Here is a 19749-nt window from a genome sequence, read left to right on the forward strand (position 1 = left end):
CAATTACAAAAAGAATAAACCATCACTCCCAGCTAATTTTGAAAGAAAAATATTTAATTTGCATTGTAAACTTGATATTTTTCAGTATGGAACAAATTAGTTCATCTACATGAATGGGCAGCTCTATCACACACAAAAAGACTCATATTCAACTGTATACATTCTCACTGACAACTTCAGGATCCATGGGATGTTCAAGGTTAAAGGCAATGTTGCTATGAAATGCTCATTCTCATTAGCAAATAAATAAGTTTTCAAAACCTATTCCACAAATTTTATTGTTGAGGTACCAGGGAATGAACCCAGGGACATTTAACCTTTGAGTCACATCCCCAGTCCTTTTTTTAAAATTTTTAATTTTGAGACAGGGTCTCACTAAGTTGCCTAGGGCCTCACTAAATTGTTGAGGCTGCCTTTGAATTTGCAATCTACCTGCCTCGGCTTTCCAAGCTACTAATATTACTGGTGTGCACCACCATGCCTGACCTATCCCTCAATTTTAACATGTATTGAATATGCCTTTAATATATAATATTCCAAGAGAAGTTTAGTAAATTTTACTTTTCCTTTAAAAATGAAAGTTTTAGACTTGTAAATCTAGATGTAATACTATATTTAATTCATTCTTAAAGGTTTTTATTTTTTTGAACATGGAATAAAATTTCAAAACATAAAAAGAAAACATGTAGAAAGGGAAAAGAAACCACCTTCCTACACTATTCCTGTATCTTTCCCAGACAGTCCTCTTCAGAAGTCACTACTAGTAGGAAAACTAATGACATTTACTAATAATATAGACATTTATAATAATCAACATATAGTGCTATTAATATTACAATGTACTATTTATTAATACCTTAGCTGATTTAAGTGCATAGTGTTGGGAATCAAACCTGCCACATGTTAGGCAAGTGTCCTGCCACTGAGCTATATTTCCAGCCCCAATAATTATAACATTAATACAACTATTGCCACTTTCAGTTTTTTTGTGTACATCATTATAGATTTTTCCGCATTCTCTCTCTCTCTCTCTCTCTCTTTTTCTCTCTTTCAATATGTAAATATAGATATACAGAGCAAAAAGTAGACCTAAGCCATCTGAATATTAATCTGGATTCAAGTAATTGTACCCTGAAATGAAATTACTCCCCTATCAAGCCAACAATAAAATTAACTAAATTGTTCCATTTTTTCAGATATTAGTTTAAAGCAACTAAACAATCAACATAATAGTACAGACAGTCAGGTAAATAATTAATCCAAATACAATGTTTTAAAGTTCACTCAAATTTGTCATTTTTGTAAGCTAGTTATAAAATATTTATTTATTCATATTAAATATTTATTTAGGTGGAAATATTACTCACATTTTCTATATTAAAAGGATCATTAAAAATGATTTTTAGGGCTGGGGATGTGGCTCAAGTGGTAGCGCGCTCGCCTGGCATGCGTGCGGCCCGGGTTCGATCCTCAGCACCACATACCAACAAAGATGTTGTGTCTGCCGAGAACTAAAAAATAAATATTAAAAATTCTCTCTCTCTGTCTCTCTCCCCCCTCTCTCACTCTCTCTAAAAAAAAAAAAAAAAATGATTTTTACCTGTAAGAACATCACAATTTTACATTGAAAAGCATTTTCTTTTCTTTTCTAGTATATTTATTGCCATCCATACTTACTGGCAAAATGGCAACATTCACATGAGTTTCTTTTATGTTTTCTTTCATTATTATTGTTGTTTCTTGCAGTACATAATCTTCATTTTCAATAGCTTGATTATTTGTGTGTAGCGAGAAATTGGGTTTCGCCTTCAAGTGAATGGCAATGTCCCCAAAGAACCCTTTATCTCGAACAATGTACAACTGCAGATTGGTGATGTTCTCTATGAGACAAACATGCCTCTAGTCAGTATGCTTTTCTGTTTGCTGTCAATGTTGTTTCAAGTACTCACAGTGGAATGTTCTGCACTATCCTTTTAAACAGGTAAGCAAACAAGTAAAACAAATACAGTACATACTCCCAAGGAGTATTCTGTCCATTGTCCCCAAAGTTGTGCTGAAAATCACCATCCATTCCTAGCATTCTGTCTAATCCCTCAGCTCTGATTCCACACGTAGCTTCCTGTGTTGTACGTGTCATATTGAAATTGCTGAAAGTCTTAGGGAAGTGCATATGTAAAGTTGAACAGAGGTTATATGTTTAAAAGATTCTTGAAAATAAATAGTGAGATACATAAAGACATCATTTAATGACTAATCATTAGAATAAGAGTGATCCATGGGATGTTCAAGAGTAAAGGCAATGTTTCTATGGAATGCTCATTCTGAGCATATACTGAAGTTCATATACTAAGGTGTCTATCTCAAGGTTCAAATTATTTCACAACACCTACACTTTATTTCATTTCTTAGATTTTTAAAAAATTAATTTGTCATATAAAATGCAGTAAAAATGCCTGTCAATATTCACCTGCAGGTCTATGAATTTCTAATGAATAATGCTGTGTCTTTCTTTCCAAATTCCACAGTGAGATTCCTGGCAATTGCTAGGTATTTCAAAAATGTGTGTTAAATAAAAAAAATAAATGGCTTATTTTATCATAAGTCTATTGTTTCAGTTCTGAACACATGGAAATATAAAGACCCAGGAAATACTACATGTCATTTTCTTTCCCCATCAACTCTTCCAATGAAAGATATTTGAAAGTTGGATATCCACACTGTTATCTGAAAATGTTAGAATCATCTCACAGTGTATTCTAAATACATATTATGTTTAACCCTTTTTAAAAATACATCAAATGACCTTCATCCATAAAATTATATTTATCCAACAATACAAATAGTTATTTAGATGAAGATTTCAGCACTTAAAAGAAAAATAACAAGGACTGACCAATGTACACCTCACAGTATAAAATTTTTTCTCATTAATTTTTTGGATTAAGCAATTTATACATTGATACAATGTGCTTATCACTATGTTGTCAGTGCACCATACAAGTACTAAAAATGTAGAGAGAAAATGTGAGTGAGGAAAACAAACAATGAAGAGAAACTCAAATATAAAACAGTTACCTCTACTGCAATGACTTCACTAAACTGTTAACATTTTTACTATGATAGTATATCTTTAAAAATTGAAGGTATTTTTAAAAACCTTATTGCTAAGTAGTCACATGATCATAAAATTTGAAGAACAAAAATGGCTATGACTTGTCAAATTGGAAAAGTCATATAAAAATAGAAATTTGCATTTTTGTAAGCATCAAAAGTAAATTCATTTTTTACTAAAGCCTGAAAAATATGTAACTGAATTTACCTTTAGGCTCTGCTACTCTGGTGAAGAGAGACTTGGCATGCCAGCCCACGAAGCCATAGGGAGAGTCACTGGGCAGAGTAGTTATTACGGACTTGTTTCTTTTCTGATCAATAGTAGCATCTTTTGATGGGTCCTCAACCCCTTCTGTGGCAATTTGGGTTAGTGTTATGATCACAACCTCTGATAACTCTGGTATATCATCAGCAAGAACAGTTAGAGTAATTGTAGACAGTGCCTGGCCTTCAGTAAATGAAATCTAAAATTTTAGAGAAAGATTTTATTTATCCTGTCATTATCACTCTGCAGTAAGGATATTAAAAAGTTTGATTTTCTTTCAATTATGATATAATTTAACAAAGAGTTTAGCAACAATATGTTATTATACAAATAAATAACTTTTACATTAAAAATAAGAATGTTAGGAAAAAGAAAAAGTAAACCATTTCTAAACCTAAGCTAATAAATCATATAGTCAAGTTGTCATATCCTGGAGCCTATATTTCTTTCTAATTTAGTGTACAAAGTCTTTCTGAAAATCTGCTAGATAACACATGTAAAGTTCTATAAAAATAAAAGAAGGCGCCATGCCAGCTTAAACATTTTTCTCTATAGAATTTTTGTCAGGATTGCTACTCCAGATAGAAGCAACATTTAACAATGAATCAACCTAAGGAAAGAGAGAGAGAGAGAAAGGGAGGGAGGGAGAGGGAGAGGGAGAGAGGGAGAGAGGGAGAGAGGGGGGAGAGAGGGAGAGAAGGAGAGAGAGGGGGGGGAGAGAGAGAGAGAGAGAGAGAGAGAGAGAGAGAGAGAGAGAGAGAGAGAGAGAGAAATACAAATCATAGCATTTCTCTCCTTCTCTGTCTCCATTGTCTAAGGAGACAGATCCTAATTTGCTAAAAGGCATCTGAAGTCCCTGTTGACCAGAATTCTGTCAGCTTCTTGAATGCTATTTCCCATTATGCCCACTTCATACCCACTCTCCAACAATATGGCTACAAACCACAATTATTCAAATTGGTATTACAAGCCTATGCATCTACCCCTGTTGACGTGCACCTTGCCACTCAGGGAAGGCACTGGAAGATATAAACCCAAGAACTTTATTAATAAAATCAGGAGTGAGAAAACTACTGCCTACTGGCCAAATCCATTTTTCATAAATGAAGTTTTATTGAAACACAGCCAAGCTTATTCAATTGCATGCTGTCTATGACTGCCTACATTATCTACTTTATATCATCTAGCACAACTGTGCAATAAAGGCAAACTAGTTGTGAGTGAGAACAGATGGCTAAGAAAGCCTAAAATATTTACTATCTATCCCTTACAGAAAAAAAGTTCTTATTCCTGAGTAAAATAATTCTTTCAATAATATAGCATACATTTTGGGTAATACTATGCACTAAATTACAAATAATTTTAATCATGCTTTTATATGAAATCTTAATTGGAGATATGTAATTCAGAAATATGACTTAGAGTCTTGGTAGCTTGCATAAATTAAATATGAAATTCAATGGAATTTGCTGTAACATTCCTTTTTTAAAGATTTTTTTTATAATATTTTTTAATTGTAGATGGACACAGTATCTTTATTTTATTTATTTTTATGTGGTGCTGAGGATCAAACCCAATGCCTCACACTTGCTAGGCAAGTGCTCTACCACTGAGCCACAACCCTAGCCCTGCTATAACATTCTTAATACACTGAAATTCCACTCACCTTTCAAAATAAATGAAACTAGAAATGTGGACTATAATAATCAATTTTCCTTTTGGGGAATATTGCCATAAAAGTTTTTTAAAAATAATTCTTCAGAGAAGCATTTGGGCAAAACAAAACAAAAAACTTGACTAATCTATAAAACCCAAGGCAAGCTAAGGAGACAACCCATCTTGTACATCAGACAAGAGGCTTCCTGAAACTTGTTTTTGTGAGTCATCTACTTCTGGGGCCATCCTGATTCCACTTTTGCACCTGAGGTCCTAATTTATACTGTCCTCCAGTTAATGCTAATGTGATCCTCTACCCACATCTCTTCTAGGGACATACAACCCCACAGCTGCGGGGAACAACAGCTTCTGTGCTCCTCATTGGGAATGGTTCTTACATGCAGCAAGATTATGCCCACTAGAAGGTGGCATGAAGTAAAGAACTACAAAAATGGGGAAGACAATGGTTCAGCCCTAAAATTGGAATGACTCCAAAGGATCAGCTTGACTGCAGAACTCTCCCACAGGATCAACTTCAATTATAACTGCCCATAGATCAACTTCTCCCCCTCCACTTTCTTCTCTTCCTCTTTTTCTTATGAATGCAACTCAAAGAAACCTTCTGCCCATGGTTCCCAACCTCTATCACTATACAACGTTGATATATCTTTTCCAGAAGGTTGATTATTTTACCCAGGCTTATTCATACTTACCAGCCCTCCCATTTTATCTAAACATTAATAACATGTTTCCATCCACAGTTTGGGTGGCTTTATCTTTCTGACAATGTAATACTAAAAATTTGATATATTGAACCTCAAGAGGGATAACTATTTACAGATATTTTAAGTTTTGTAGAAAAAAGGAACAATAACCATAGCAACAAAATGAACTTCAAATTGTATTTCTCTCTGTGGTAATTTGTAAGAATTCAGTGTTGACATTTCATCACTGAGGCAGGATCTGGTCTCATATATCAACAGTAATCATAATTTGTATGTGTCTTCTACAATTTTTGAACATTACATACCACTCCCGAGGTAGGAAATATATCATCAATACTTCCATCAGCTTCCCATACTACAGTTATATGGCCATATGTGCCTTTTAAGTGCTCAACATTCAAGGTTACGAGGCTATCTTGCTCCATTTCTTCTATTTGCTTAAATAATGAATTCTGAAAAATACGCCAAAAGTCACAAGGATTGACTTGAAATCACCTAAATATAGTCTTTTCTTTATTTCATGTTATTATGCTTTTGTAGATTTCATGGTAATAAGCAATGTGAAACAGTAAATTAAAATAACAGTTAAAAATAGTAAAGTAAGAATGACTATGATTTTATTTGTAAACATACAGGATTAAGTAAATAAACTACTAGACAATAAAGATTTAATTTTATAGGATTATTTTTATTTTTGTTCTATATTTTTTCAAATTTTGTTGAGTGAACATATTATTAAATTGATAATCAGAAAGCATGTTCTTTTATAAAATAGTACTTATAACATGTAAAAATTTTGTAGAATGGAAAGGACATGGAGTCAGGTGAGTAAGAAGCCTTTCCCTCAGAGTAAGGTCTGGCAATCCCTCTAGGTCTGTTCTTCCTAATAGTAAAATCTGTTGGACCTACAAGGTCTCCAGCTCCCACCCCAGTGCAGCACATCATAAGAATGAAGGTGCTCCTTCCAATCATTTGCAAATGTAACTTTATACTTAAATTCACATCCTCTTACCTATTTCTGTTCATGGTGTTTCATTTCTACCTCACAAACCTTACAACTATTTTACCAGCCAGAAATCTTCCTTTGCTTTATATTAGAATTTCTTTCTTCTCACCTATGCTTCCTAGCCTCTTACCATTTTTCCAAATTAATTTGTACCTCTGTGACTTAATATTCTTCACTGAACACACAACAGAAGATCTCTTGCCAGCCATTTAATGAAATTTCCTTCAAATGAATATTTTAGATAATCCCTTCTTACAATATATCCTTGGCTTCTCAAGGGTAATAAGAAAAAAATATGGAGTTTTAAAGATTTTTTCTTTCCAGTAAGATTTTTCATGTCTTTTTACTATGATAATCTGAAAAGAGACTCCCCCATTAATTTCTTAAAGCTTATGAAAGCTTCTATTTAGAATGCTAATTTCAGTAAAGATCCTATCCTACAGTGATACTTCATACAGTATTTTAACAAATTGTTACAGATGTTAAAGAGTAATAAAATCTTGCTCAAGGCAAACATTCCTAAAGAAAATGCCTTGATTTTAAAATATGCATATAATTTATTCAGAAAAGACAATGCCTTTTTAAAAGAAAAAACATCCTCTCTGGCTCTATATTTTCCATAAAGGAAGGTTAGTTAAATGAGGACTTCATGCAGCCAGAAATATTCAAGATGTTCTTGTCATCTACTACACCTCATCTTGAAAGGAGACTGTCCAGACAAAAAAGAACTGTGTTGAGAAATTCTGAAAGGACTAAAGGAATCCAGGGTACTTACCCTGGCATGGTGACACCACATTGATTTAGTGTCTCTAGACAATTTTTAAACAAGGTTCCTAAAGTGGAATCTACCGTGCCCATACAATTGAGGATAGTCTGTGCTCTCTATCTGCAGAATAGCTTCAAGGTAAGAAGATGGACACACGCTGCAGAACATGAGGGTTCTTGTCCCAGTAATGCAGCTCTGCTCTACATACTTGTCTGTTGTCCTGCAAAGGCTGTGGAAATGTTCTGTACCCCTCCACATGCAATGACATGATCATTGAAGCACCCTTGCAAACAACTGACTGAGGACATTAGAATGTCCTAAGCTTGTCATCTTACATCCCCCAATCTTGCTCTTCTCACAGTTGTTCATATCTTGGGGAAGGGTAAATTCATGCTTCCCATAGCTCTGCTTATTTGCTGAATTACTGCAATAGTCTCCTGAATTACTGCAATAGTCTCCACACTCCTGTGGGAGTGTCCTTCCCACTCACAGTATGTATTCAATATTATAGTCAAAGCATTCTTTTTACAATGAATCAGGTCACACATTTCTTCTACCCTAATCCCTCCAAAGGCTTCTAAGAGGGCAAACTCAGTACGATACTAAATAAGGGACTTGTGTACAAAAATATTGACATAGCAGTCCTGATTGTTGTCCCTAAAAAGGCCAGCTCACAGGCTGGTCCTCAGCTAGTGTTTGGGAATATGAATTTCAAGAGGGTTCCCACCATTCTCAGAACTTCTGTTTTTGGTACTGGAGGATGAACTCGAGGATACTTTACCACTGATCTATGCCCCAAACCCTTGTGTTTTTTTATTTCTAGAGAGGATATCCAGGAGAATCTTTGTCTTTTGATATTCCTGCCTTAATCTCCTGAGAGAATGATAAGATATGCACCACCACACCCTTCTCTATTCCCAGAGCTCTCAAGTTGCTCCCTGTACCCAAGCTATTTGTACAAATAATGTGATTAACTAACATCTGTTTTCCTTCTGGAAGTGTAGAATTTTGGTATGTGCCAGGCAGATGGTAACCACATGACCAACTGCCAATTAAAACCTTGGGCACTGAGTCTCTAGTGAGCCTCTGGTTGCCAAAATTCCACATGTTTTAACAACTGGATGCTATGGAAATGAGTATGTCCTGTGAGACTCTGCTGGGAGGGGATTCTTGGCAGTTTACACCTGGTTTCCTCTGACTTCACCAATGAGCATTTCCCCATGGAGAATTTTGAGTTTGTATCCTTTGCTTTCATGAATCATAGCTATGAGTATGATTCAACATTAAGTATATGAGTGCTCCCAGTGAATCATCAAAACTATGCATGGTCTTGGGATCACAGGCCCCTGACTAGCCTCCTGTACCTATCTCCCCCTCCTACACTGACTGTAGCCAGTGACTTCCTTGTTGCTCTATAAGGACAAGAGGGCACTGCAGGCCTCTCCTCTTGGTAATGGGTCCCTGTCTGAACTGTTACTACCCCAGATGTCAATATAATTCAATTTTCAACCCCTCCAGGCCTATGCCCTTCTGTAACTCCATACAGCCCTTCCTGACCATTCTATTTTATATTTCCTATCTACATCACATACCCCTTCTTTCATGCTCCATATGCCTTCTCTGCCAGATGCTTCTCAACAGCACTAGCACCGTCAGATATAGTACATGTTTTATTGTATCTTTGCCTATTGTCAGTGTCTCCTTGATCCCCTCTAGGATAATGAAGGTAGAGATTTTTATTGTTTCATTCTCTGACATCTTTAACATCTGGCAGAATATCCAGAACATAGTGTTTATTAAATATCTGCTGCATTTATGGAATAAATGAAAAACCAACTGATCAGGTTTGTTGCCCAGTTCTGGTCAATGAGAGATAAGAAGTTTTTGAGAGGCTTTGGGAAATTTCTTCTTTAATCAAAATGGGATATAAAGTATCTTTCTGTCCCTAACTGGACATGAATAAAAAGCAGTAGCCCAAATAATAATATCAGTTTTCAAACAACCAATGAAGGATCCATTTTGAACTAACAAAGTAGAGAAAGGGAAAGGACCTCTATTGACACAGTACAATCTCCAACTTCTTTCTCTGTGGACATGCTCTTAACATTTAAGCTAATATAAATTAAGTTTTCCTTATATGTAGAAGATTTCAGAGGAAGAGAGATAATAGCTGTACATATAACTCTAGTTCAAAAGTCAGAATACACCTAGCAAATATAATACATGATGCAACATGAATGGCTGTTCTTTTGCTCACTGGCAAAAGCTGATAAAGGCTGTGGTGGAATATATTTAAAAAGATTAGCATGGCTGGTTTTCCTCAAGACAAGACATTTGCATGTGTGCAATGCACATATACTTATATCTCTCTTCCATCCTCCCCACAATAATAAAATTTTATGTGATATGTATGACAAAACACAGTGTATAGTGTATTAAACAGTCTGTCTCACCATTGCCCTTTGGTAAAAAGGCTAACAGCAGAGCCAAACTCCTGGACCAAGAACAATTAATTTCAAATTGAAATAAAAAGAATAACTACAAAAAAATAGGACAAGTTGATCCAGAGGCCCCATTGTGTAAGACAGAAAATTCCAAGATGCCAGCAGAATTCACCTTAGAATGCAGAACAGGGGATAAAGCCATGGCAAAGGAAAAGAGAACAGCTGCAGGGAGTATGACTCACTCACCAAGTGCAGAAAAGTCCTAATTTATAAATGAGAATGAACAAAATCACTTTGACTTATGAGTATAAAATTCTTAGTATCATTACCTGAGCAAATCCAATAACTCCATAGGCATCATCATTAGACAGAATAGTTATTTTCACATAGCCATTGCTACCAATCTCTGCTCCACCTTTGGGATTTTTAAGCTGAACTTTGAAGGATTCTTCTTCTTCTGGAACTATATCATCAAGAATATTTACTGATATTGTAGCTTCTCTGTCCCCAGGTTCAAATATCAGTTCACCTGAACTAGCATAAGAAGCGTACATAAAATAAGTTAACGACAACAAATTTAAAATACACACATGCTAGATTACTCATGAAACACATTACACTGAGTAATATTAAAGTTTTGGAAGAATCACATTTCATAAATAAATTTTTAATTAAAATTATGTATATAGTACTGAAGAACTTCATAGAATTCATATTAGAGATATGAATAACATTTCTATTTCTGGCTTAAAAATAGCTGTTATATTTTATATATTCCTCAGTCATTGAGACTTAGAAATTTGATGCCATATGAAATTTTAGTGAGCATACAGACACCTTGCATAAGTGTTGGACCTACCTAAGAATAAAGTCAGACTAGCTGGAGATATAGGCCAGCTCATACATGTGTGAGTGGGCAGCTGCCACAACAGCAATTAATTTCTTGCTTGAATTAAGGGACTTTACTGTAACAGAATATGCATCCTGAGCAGAACGTGCTTCCAGAACAAATGAGAACTGATTCAGCTCTGAATTCCAGCAGTAAAGAGCAGACCCTTCTTGGCCAAGTACAAGTATGTGGACTGCAAGAAAGAAAGAAAAGGCATCTTGGGATGAAAAGTGAACTCTTTCATACACTGTCTCCCCCATTTCCAAAGCAAAACTTTTCCCAAATTCCATTTGGACATCTCAAATTAAGTAAATATAATGCTATTTCTAAAAGTACCTAAATATAAATAATAATTTATGAGTGCTGTGGAATGATCAATCCAGCTGGACAATGCACCCACATGCATTTAAGAGAAATGGAAACACTGTCTGGTAGCACTCACATGGGTTTTGTATTCTTAAATCTATCTCAATATCTATTTATAAGTACTTTTTAAAAAAATATATATATATATTTTTAGTTGTAGTTGAAAACAATATCTTTATTTATTTATTTTTCTGTGGTGTGAGGATGGAACCCAGTGCCTCATACATGCTGGGCGAGTGCTCTACCATTGAGCCACAACCACAGCCCCTATAAGTAATTTTTTAAAGTAAAAAATATCCATAATCACACCAGTAAATGTTTTAATTTTTATATTTTCCTCTCTAGTCACTATATTAATTTATATCTGACAGTTATAAATAGTAAAAAATTGTATAAAAAATCTAAATTAAGAATTTTATCCCATATTTATAGTTTTACACAGGATTATATGTTTATATGTTGCTGTGTAGTATATAAATTCATAATTTTAATGCATAGATAATAATATGTAGGGTTGATCTTCAAGATATATTTAATAATTTCCCTACATTGGCTATCTGTTGTTTTACATTTCATTTCCAATATTAATAAAGACAGAATTTTTATTATTTCAATAGATAAATTATTCAAGGTTATTAGGCCAAAGTGTATGAACAAATTCATGACTCCTAAAGTATATTCTGCCAATTCTTTTTGAAATGTAATAAGAAAAGTGTATTTTTATTAAATTCAAAGCAATGGCACACATTTGTATCTACAGAAATTGGGAAGGAAGAGGGCATACATGTTGTATATAATACTAAACAATCTTGAGGCTTAATACTGGCCAAGGTGGGTAGGGGGTCCATATAGAAACATCCAAATTCCAGCACTTAGAGAAACTCAATGGAACATAAACTCCCAAATAAAACTGATTGAGTGTTAAAATAGCACATGAGACCAGAAATTATGAGGGTCTTCTAAACTGTTAGCCCATAAGTTATAGTGGCAAACCCCATATTCTTACTCCTACATATCAAGAACTACTGACCATATTTGTTTACAGCAATTAATTTAAGTACTATTATAGTTTGTAAATGTTGTGTAAAAGACTAAGAAAAGTCTTATTAACACACATTAATCTTTAACTATCCATATATTTTGCATAAAGCTTTATAAAACTGGAGATATTCAGAAAAAAATAAAACTCAAATGGATCTGAAAGCCCTCAAATTTAGCTGACAGTCTCAACCAAGAACAAAACTAGAGTGATCCGAGCACCACTGATTTTGGTTCTCCACCTTCATAGATATTCCCTATTCACTTCTCAATTGGATTGGTATAAATAGGAAACAAGTTGATAATGTGATGTTCACATTAAAAATATGGGTGCTCAAATCTACTTACAGATACTCTTCAACTTGTAATGAAATTATGTCCTGATAAATCCATAATAAGTAGAGAATAGCATCAGTCAAAATGCACTCAATACTGTTAACCCACTGAACATCACAGCTTAGATTAACCTGCTTTAAATGTGCTCAGAAAAAGCCTCCAGTTGGGCAAAATCCTCTAACACAGAGTCTATTTTATAATTGAATATTGAATGTCTCATATAACTAGTTGACTACAGTACACCACACAGAATGCAATCTCTGCTGTTTGCACCGTGATTATGGGGCCAACTGGAAGCTGCACTCCTTGCTCCTGCCCAGCATTGCAATCATGCTGCATATCACTAGCCTTGGAAAAGGTCAAATTTCAAAATATACAGTATGGATTTGACTGAATATATATCACTTTCACACCATCATCAAGTCAAAAACGGAAAATCCTAAGCACAGCCATTTTAAGTCAAGGACCATCTATATATACATATAATGAGTATTTCCTCAGAAAGTAAACATTTATAACATTTCAAAAGCAGGAAATTGGGTCAGAGGATTGATAACAAAAAATCTTACATCTCTACTCTGGGACATGGAAGTGTAACTAGTACTCATACTCTTCTTCCATTTAGCAAAACAATAAAAAAAAGTAGAAGTTATCTCAAAGAAAGGCAACCAGATAAGACAGTTTAAGAAGTGTAGATAAAAAGAAGTTTGAGTACTGAATGGTAGAAAGTAAGTATTCTTAACATTTACAGATGTGAGACTTTAAGAATGAAGACAGTAAGAGACAGTGTGGCCAGGAAGAGCTACAGAGGAAGCAGCAACATCAGGAGAGAACTGAGTTCCCGCATAAGGAGAAGGGAAGATTTTGAGGAAGGTCTGAGATAACAGTCTATCTGTTCCACAGGGCCTTATGGGAGCATGTGGGGAGTTGAGGGAGGTGAGACAGGGCATCTGGCCTAAACATCAGGGTTTGTGTGATCTACAGGATGTACAGACCAAATGAGGATGAAAGTCTCTTCACCTCCATGTGCCCTGGACTTTTCATGAAGACTAAACAGAGATGAAGAGAGCAACCATCTATTCCAGATGATTTCCAAAAAGGATGATGTCCAGAGGTCACAGTTTTGATGAAGCTAACAGTTGGGGGACTAGGAAAGGAGGGTTAAGGAGCCTTCCAAGCAGTATACAGAGCTTTGAGGTTTAAGTGAGATTTAAAAGGGGGGGGGCTGCTAACTAGGCCCTGGAACATAATAAACATTCAGTCTTTAAAGGCTATAGATTTCCTTATGTTCTGAATCCCTTACCAGCCCTTTAAAAAAGTCGAGTTCAACAAGGTTCAGTTTGAGTTCTTTTTCTCAAACTACATAGTCTCTTTCTAAACCATTCTATCTCAGCCTATACTAAAATGATCCTCTGTACTTAGTGACTTCCACTGTTTATTTGTGACTAAGGATTCTCTTCTAAACTCCAACCACTAATATTTACTCAAAGGCATCTCAAACTCAACATATCCCAACCAAATTTATTATGTTTGTCCCAGAAAGGCACAGTCCTCCCACATGTCACCTCCATGATAGTTGTTGTATCATGTTTCCATTACCTGCAGAAATGAAGGCTATTGACAACCTCTCTCTCACCTACCCCAAACATCTTGCTGACCATCAACTCTTCCGGATTTAACTCATGAGATATCTGAATCAATCTACTCCACCTGCATCACCAACTTATTTTCCACCTGCATCACCAACCTATTTTCCACCTGCATCACCTACCACTTTCCAAGCTAGCCTAAAGTATGTGTCTCCAGAGTGTCTTCAAATACTTTTTCTTAGTAGCCTCTAAGTTTTTCTACCATGACAGCAAAAAGCTCCCCTTTAAAACAAACACACAGTCTCTCTCTCTCTCTCCCTCCCTCCCTCCCTCCCTCCCTCCCTCCCTCCCTCCCCATCCCTCTCTAACTTGTCTCCCTATATTTCTTCATCACCTTCTCATAAAAAGTACCCCAATACTTCTAGAAGAAAGACATAACTCTTTCAAGTCCCCATATGATTTATCTGTTTAATCTTTGGTTACACCCCACACTAATGTCTCCTCCTTGCCTGTTTTGGGTCACACTGGTCTTCCTGGTCCTTCCCTCAAAGCACCACTCACCCTCACCACCTGACCTCTGTACATGCTGCTGCCTTTGCCTGGAGCCCATCTCATGCTCAATTCTTTGTCTCATGAACTCTTACTCAACCTATAGTTCTCAGCTAAATAATTCTTCACTAAGAAAGTTTTCTGGTTCTCTCTTTAGACCAGGTCAGTTTTTCCCCATTTTGTATTATGAAAGTACAATATTCCATTCTTTTTATTTGTTTATGGATAGAAAATTGTGTGCTATGTATGATGTCTCTCTTCCCTACTACGTGCTAAACTTCTTCAGGATAAGGACAGACTATATAATTTTGCTTACCCTTGTTTCCCTAGGTTCTACCTCTGTGCTTGGCACATAATTCGCATGTAAAATACATCTATTAACTAATAAAAAAGAGAAGGGTAAAGGGGAATATGAGTTTATATGTCCTTGTATTCTTTGTTATATTCATTCTTCCCCTTCCATATAAAGAACTCATTACTACCCAATAATCTCTGTCAAGTCATTAATCAGAATAAAATATGTGATCCTTACAGTCATGGCAGCAATCTAATATTTTTAATAAAATATTTGACACATACAAAATAAGAAAGTCCCCGAACATTCGTTAATGCATAATTTCAGCTTTCAGGGGATCTATAATAAGCCTCTCTGAATAATTACCTACAATCTTTTCATACTTCTACAACCTCAAGTCACAGAAACAAAAGAAATAAAGAGACCTCACAATGGGTCCCTTAATAAACCTCTGGCAGAATTTCCCACAAATTCTTTTAGAAAGTTTGCCTATTATATTTTTAAAAAATCTTTAAAGGCAATTCTATAGCTTTAATTAATGGCCCATTCATGCAGCACACTTCATCCTTAATTTATTAGACAACTATTTTCAATAATAATAAGTGCCTCAAGTAGACACAGTTAAGCCATTTGAAAACTTGAGGTATAAGAGAAGCAAAAATTAAAAGGCACAAAATTAAGGGACAACTGAAAAAAGACAAACAAGTATATGATGAAAGAAACATAATTTATTCAGCAAATCCATACTGAGCAAATACGAAAATCAATCAAGCTGTATATCATAAGAGAGTGCAGCAACACAGGACTTGCATCAGTGTGTGGACAATGTAAAGAGATAATCTGAGGAGGGGATAAGGAGAAAACAGAAAGGCACAGGATTTTGACAGCAGAATGAAGACAAGTCTAGAGACCTAAAAGCCATGCCATAGTCCAGATGGAGAGTGGCGGGGTCTGGGAGAATATATCATGGATGCAGAGCTGAGGAGGAAGAAGTGGAAAACACAGAAACGAGATGCAGTGATGTGTGTGTGTGTATGTGTGTGTGTGTGGTGTGTGTGTGTGTGTGTGTGTGTGTGTGTGTGTGTGTGTATTAGAAATGAGAGGTAAATAAGCTGTGATTCCTGGTTAGTGTTGAGGTGACATAGGGTGACAGTCACAAAGCCTAACAGAGAAAAAAGCAGTCAGGCACCTAAGAGAAAAACTGCAAATATAGACTGTCTCCTATATTTGCACCAAATCCTCCAGTCTTCTCAATATGCTTTACTTTATACGTTTTAACTTTTGTGAGTTAGATTATCTTCAAAAATCAATATCTCTGAAATCCAACCCTCTAACAATCTCTCTATCCATTATTCAATAGTGTCTTCATATTTTTTATTGCTTCTTTACTCAGACATTAAGACTATGAAGTTAGAGAATTCTTCATATCTACATAACAATGACTTACATATATTATTTAATTAGTAAAAGTGTGCTGTTTTATTCATATGGAATTGGTATGTCTCAATCCAACAGCAGGACTGTGATTCATTTGGACTAGCCTGTGTAGCCCCTTGGGCTTGGCTTCCAAGTTCCTCTGGGCACCTCAGCAGCATACATGATGATTCACCAATTGTGTGTTGTCCCTGTACTGTTGACACCTACCCTAAAGGCAACCTGACCAGCTCACATGGCAACTGGACTCAGCTGCTTCTCTTTCTCTACAGCCTGCCCAAGTGATTCCTCCAGACAGCAGATATACTACACATATATCCAACTTTCTGACTTTTCAAAAAATCCTTAAATGCTAATGTTTCCTCTCTTCTTATATATACTTTCATATTTAAATATATATATATATTTAAATATATATATATATATATATTTTAATGTAATTTTCATTTTCTCTAAATAAAAGAGACAAGAGACAAAAGAAGTATCCTATCTTTCTTCTTCATTAACATTTTCCCCTATATTTTAGTCACTTATTCTCAAGGAGCCTTTTGAAATTCTAGGACTTCTGGAAAGATTGTTGTACAGATATTGATTTTATACTCTTTTTAAAATACCCAGGCTCTGGAATGTGACAATTTTATGTCTAATTCAATGAGATTCAAATAATCCTGCTTCACACTGCCTTTAGGATGACTAGTTAGCAGTTGAAAAGTCCTTACCTATTCCAGAGGCTGGCGTGAAGGAATGAATTCTGTTAATGGTAGGAAAATCCAGGGATTGGAAATATCTGAAAGAAGACTGTCCTATCTCCCAGAGGAAAATATCAATGGAATTCTGATCTCCTACAACAATAGAGTAATAATCAAATCTTGAAGTAAAAGTTACAAAAGGAAAATGGCAAAATTGCCTAGTAAGACTATAACAAAATGGTAATTCTAATTTAAGAAACAAATTTCATATGAATCCATTTAGTTCAACAAAAACATAACTTTTTAGATAATGTTTCAAATGTCTTTGCATTTACCACACAAAGTATATATATAATAGTTAGTTAGTTAGTTAGTTAGCTATTGTCCATGACCAAACCATAAAGAAAGAAAAGAAGCAAAATATTTTTTTTTAACATTGTTGAAATTTTATCTAAATTTTGGTAAGCAAAAGAAATCATATGCTTATTTAGAAAACATTTTTGAAACAATATTGTCAAAAGTTGCTGAACACTTTTTATTAGTACTATAAATTATTAATGACACCCCAAACATATTCAGATAAAAGTTACCTGTTTGCACTTGTCTATGAAATCTTCATAGATCATTCTATTCTACCAACCACCCCTTATTTTATTTTAACATAACTTTAAATTGGTGGTTCAGGGCACTACAAGAGTACTGGCATAATGCTTATTTTTTCCTCAAATTGCATTTATACCTGATAATTAACATTATCCCTCAAGAAATAGTCTATGGATTACCTAAAAAAATTGTTACAAGAGCATGTTCATATAAAACAAACATTATGAAGGCTAGACAATTTGGGTAATAACTATAGTTGCATTATAAACACCATGTCATCTTATCTAAAAAGGTATTTTTGGCAAAAATTAAGTAAATATCATCTCCTGAAGACAAAGCTTCAATTTGTGTCGTTCCACTGACTGGCACTTCTTCAAAGTAAATAAATGTGCTGCCAGACCATCTGAATAAAAGGACATATAGCCTGACATTAGCCTGGGAAATTGCTAAGAACAAAGAGTTGCCTCTGTTGAATAAGGCCATGGTCAAAACACCCTGGACAGGAAGATTCTGTTGCAATGCAAAGCTCTGTCCATTCCATCTGAAGACCTGTAGGAAATGTTCAAATATAAAAACCTTCATGACTAGGAATTTAGCACTAGGAAGAATTTAGCCAATGTCACATGTCTATTCTCCTGTATCCTTTTATTTAGTTAGGATGATACTTTTATTAAGTGGGAAAGTACCAAGCCTAATGCCTTCTCCCCTTTTTTATCTCTGTGTGTGTACACACATGCATGCAGAATAAATGAAAGAGAAATTATTTGAAAATAAATCTTAGAAGTTAGTACAAGATCTTCTGATGCTGCACATCATTTCCAATATCTTGATCAACAGCATATAGAGAAATGCCTAAACTATTTTCATCCTCATGGTGGCAATGCATACAAGGCCTCAGGGTAAGTGTTCATAATATTTACAATTAAAAGAAAGTGTATAATTGACCTGGTTTCCTATATAATTTGAGCGCTTTCACAACAAATTATACTTATTCAGGAGATGGAAGATGGTGGAGGAGACAGAAGATAGCGAAGTAAAGGAAAGCTACTTTCTAAGCTGCATCCTGGTGTGGTAGGAGCCCTCTTCAAACAAAGAGGCACAGCACAGCTAGTAGATGTGTGCACATGCAACTCTGTTGAACAATGTGGCGCCTTTAGTAACCAGGTATGCATGTGTTCCCCAGAACAAAGAAAAGCAGTGTAGCACACTAAGCATGCAAACGCCACTCTGCTAACACTCAGAGCACATGTGCAACTCTGCCAACACCCCCAGTGGGCCTGTGCAGCTCTGTCAAAATTTCCTTATAGAATAACCACATGAAGTGTATTTTTCCATACAGGGGAGCAAAGAAGCTAATATGTAACAGGGGAAAGGGAGACTAGCAGTGGCTATATAAGGCAAATCCCTGCTGCAATAGGGGCTTGGCTTTTGGATGAAAATCCACCCAGTCTGTCCTGGCACAAAATAAACATTACTCTTATTAACCACCTTGGTGTCATGTCTCTGTGTGTGAACCCCACAACAGTGGCCTGGGACCAAAGAAACAGGTGTACAGCTTCTTAACAAGGTGGGTAAAAGAGGAATTTCAATAAAATTTAACATTAGACACTGAAGTGTCTCAGAGACTCAGGAATTTGGGTACAGTAACTGAACAAGAAGGAATACATTGGAGCAGACCTGGCAGCCCCACCACCTATGCAGAGTCACCACAGACAGAGGCAACAGAACACAGTCTTCATAGAGAGAAACCTGAAATCAAAAATGCTACCTATTCTTAACTGATCCATAGGCTGTACTGCATGCTAATGCTTGAAAAGCACACTCTATATTTCAACTGGTTACGGAGAGATGAGGCAAGTCACAATGTCCTGCACACAGCTTTCCGGGGACCTAGGCTAGGCCAGATGGAAAGTGAGTAAAACAGTGACTACACCCAGAGCAAAGGGAGCCCAATTCACTTGTCCTTTGTCTCAGGCAGCTCATGTGAC

At 35.6% G+C, this 19749-nt stretch overlaps 1 protein-coding gene across 1 annotated transcript in view; it reads right to left on the reverse strand.

The window, feature by feature from the left end:
- LOC120890492 (adhesion G-protein coupled receptor V1) overlaps positions 1-19749 on the reverse strand; it is a 101893-nt gene that overhangs the window by 67568 nt on the left and 14576 nt on the right. The window contains 7 exon segments of the mRNA XM_078036538.1: positions 1678-1880; positions 3320-3575; positions 6063-6209; positions 10303-10507; positions 10833-11055; positions 17189-17314; positions 18049-18318. Of these exon segments, the coding sequence (XP_077892664.1) occupies positions 1678-1880; positions 3320-3575; positions 6063-6209; positions 10303-10507; positions 10833-11055; positions 17189-17314; positions 18049-18318 (1430 nt within the window).

Source organism: Ictidomys tridecemlineatus, unplaced genomic scaffold (assembly GCF_052094955.1).
Source record: "Ictidomys tridecemlineatus isolate mIctTri1 unplaced genomic scaffold, mIctTri1.hap1 Scaffold_417, whole genome shotgun sequence".
NCBI classification, from domain to species: Eukaryota; Metazoa; Chordata; class Mammalia; order Rodentia; family Sciuridae; genus Ictidomys; species Ictidomys tridecemlineatus.